Source organism: Lycium barbarum, chromosome 9 (genome assembly GCF_019175385.1).
Source record: "Lycium barbarum isolate Lr01 chromosome 9, ASM1917538v2, whole genome shotgun sequence".
Classification (NCBI taxonomy): domain Eukaryota; kingdom Viridiplantae; phylum Streptophyta; class Magnoliopsida; order Solanales; family Solanaceae; genus Lycium; species Lycium barbarum.
In genome coordinates this window covers 123,641,017-123,643,864 of record NC_083345.1, presented here as the reverse complement: position 1 = coordinate 123,643,864, position 2,848 = coordinate 123,641,017, and the positions used below count along the sequence as shown (strand labels likewise).

General features: G+C 46.1%; 1 protein-coding gene across 1 annotated transcript; it reads right to left on the bottom strand.

Annotated features, from left to right (window-relative positions):
• Window positions 1-552: 552 nt before the first annotated feature.
• LOC132612307 (uncharacterized) lies at window positions 553-1,920 on the bottom strand. The gene is made up of 4 exons (XM_060326603.1): window positions 1,532-1,920; window positions 1,293-1,421; window positions 662-1,172; window positions 553-606 (listed from the first exon to the last, which is right to left on the bottom strand). The coding sequence occupies exons 1-4, from the start codon at window positions 1,918-1,920 to the stop codon at window positions 553-555; spliced, it is 1,083 nt and encodes a 360-aa protein (XP_060182586.1).
• Between the last annotated feature and the right edge of the window lie 928 nt (window positions 1,921-2,848).

The window sequence follows — 2,848 nt, the reverse complement described above, 5'->3', positions numbered from 1 at the left end:
GCTCGGGGGTCAACCCCGTGCCCAGGTATATCTTCTTCTCTGATAGGTGGGCGAACAATATGACTTGCTCAAGTTCTTCGACTGTGGACTTAGTGGCATCAGAATCATCGGGCACCACGAAGGTTCTCGGTATTCCGAATTCTAAATCTTCATCTAGTGTGTCTCCGTTCCGATCTTCCGATGATTCCGGGATCGGGATCTGTGATTGCTATTTGGCATTCTTTCCTTCGTTTCGATCTGGCGCCTTTACAGTCTTAACGGATTCTTCAACTGCGAACATTTCTTTCGCGGCCTGCAGTTCACCACAGACGGTTTTGATACCTTTTGGGTTCGGGAATTTCAATACCTGATGCATAGTCGAGGGAACCGCCCCCACGAGGTGAATTCACGGTCTGCCCAGCAATGCATTGTATCCCATGTCTCCCTCTATCACATAAAATTTTATCTGCTGTGCAGTTCCTGCCATACTGATCGGTAAAGTGATCTCACCTTTCGTCGTTTTGCACGCCATGTTGAATCCGTTGAGGACCCGTATTGCCGGCATGATCTGATCTAGTAGTCCCAGCTGTTCGATGACTCTCCATCGGATGATATTAGCTGAGCTACCTGGATCAATTAGCACACGTTAAATTCTAAATTTATTGACTAGGACAGATATTACCAGTGCGTCGTTATGCGGCTGGGCGATGCCTTCCATGTCCTTATCGTTGAACGTGATGGGACCATCAGGGTCATCATTCCGGATACGTTTTTCCCTCGCTATGGAAATTTTGGTGTGGTTTACAACCGGCCTGATGGGAATGTCAGTTCCTCCCATGATCATGTGTATCACTTGCTGAGGCTCTTCCATCCTATCCTGCTTGTTGGAGTCCAGGTTCTTGAAATGGGTTTTTGCTCGTTCACTTAGAAATTTTCGAAGATGTCCTAAATTGAACAGACGAACGACTTCTTCTCTCAGCTGACGACAATCCTCGATCTGATGGCCTTGAGTATGATGATACTTACAAATAAGATTTTTATCCCGCTTCTCTGGTTCAGATTGGATTGGCTTTGGATGCCTTGTTTCTTTGTTTCGGAAAACAGCCGCTGCTATGGTTGCTACATCGACGCAAATATTATACTCGGATAACCTTGGAGTTTCTCTGTTTCCCGGGGCTCTATCGACAGCATTTCTGTTTATCAATCCACGGCTACTTGGACCTAGATCATTCCTTCGATCATTCCTCCTATCATTCTTGCCTAATTCGTTGTTTCGCCCGTTTCCCCTTCAATCGAGTGGGTAAGGCTGGTACCTGTTAGATGACGATCTGGAATCCCGATCTACCACTCTCCTCAATCGATCACTCACTTTACCAGAATGCCATGATACCGAAGCAGCCCTCAGAATTTTATCATCTTCGACCCTGATCTTCGACTGGTACCTGTTGTGTACATCAGCCCAGGCGATCACCCGGTATTCTATCAGATTTTTCTTTAGCTCAATGGATGTGATCTAGCTCCTTGAATTGAGCCTTTGCGTAAAAGCCTGAACATCCCAATCGTCCGTGACTGGGGTAAGTCCATGCGCTCCATTTGAAATCGAGCCACAAACTCGCGGAAGATCTCATCATCTCGTTGCTTGACGTTGAACAAGTCTGATTTTCGTGTTTCGACCTTGATGGCCTCGGCATGGGCCTTGACGAAAGCATCAGTGAGCATGGTAAATGAATCAATTGAATGCTCGGGCAAGTTATGATACCAAATCATCGCCCTTTTTGACAGGGTTTCCCCGAATTTCTTAAGTAGCACTGATTCCCTTTCGTCATCGGCGAGATCATTGCCCTTAATAGCACATGTATATGCAGTCACATGTTCATTAGGGTCCGTCGTCCCATTATACTTCGGGATATCGGGCATGCGAAATCTCTTAGGGTTTTTCATTGGTGCCGCGCTCGGCAGAAATGGCATTTGAACAAATTTTTTCGAATCCGGTCCCTTCAACACTGGTGGAGCCCCAGAATTTGATCGACCCTCGAGTTGTAGTTCTCCACCTTCTTGTCGTTCGCTTCTATCTTCTTTTTGCCGGACTCGACTCGTTTAGTCAATTCTTCGAGCATTCTTATCAATTCGTTGCTTTGCCCGGCGTGGTTCTCGTTACCTCGAGGGATGCATCTTTCCTCGGTATTCTGGGTCTATTCTGATGGGGCAATATCCGGCACCTGACCCCGATTTTGCAGTTGCTCTATGATCTCTTGCTGGGCCTGCAACTGAGCCATAGCCATGCCTAACTGGTTTTGGAGCTGTTGCAGCACGACCCCGTTGTTCTCACCGGCCGGTACATTGCCCACCGATGATCCGACTTGAATTGGATTAACGGGGGGGGGGGCGTTGTTGTTTGGTACGTCCCCATCGTCATGCTCGTGATGGCTTGGTTCCACTTGGAAGTTGACAGAATGGGAATCCGACATTTCCAGTATACCTGAAATCAAACCTTAAAGAACAAGTCTAAAATATCGAGCGTAACCAGAATGATGTATTGAGCCGCCACTACTATCTAAGGCCCCACGGTGGGCGCCAAACTGTTTAACCTTAAAACGGAGAACAATTAAATTTATGCGTGATGCCAAAGATACGTGACTAAATTCAAGTAAGGATTAAATATTAAGATAAGGCAATAAGTAAATAAAGAAGCAGGTCTGACCAACTGTTAAGTATGTCTGGCCTCGGGTACAGAAACCGAGGTTGATGCCCTCTGTTGAGTACTTACAAGGTGAACAATAAAGATGAACTTAAGAACAAGTGAGAATGGTTTCAAAGGATTCTTATTTATTTTGATATGAACTCTTTCTATCTTTTAGTTGCCAACCCC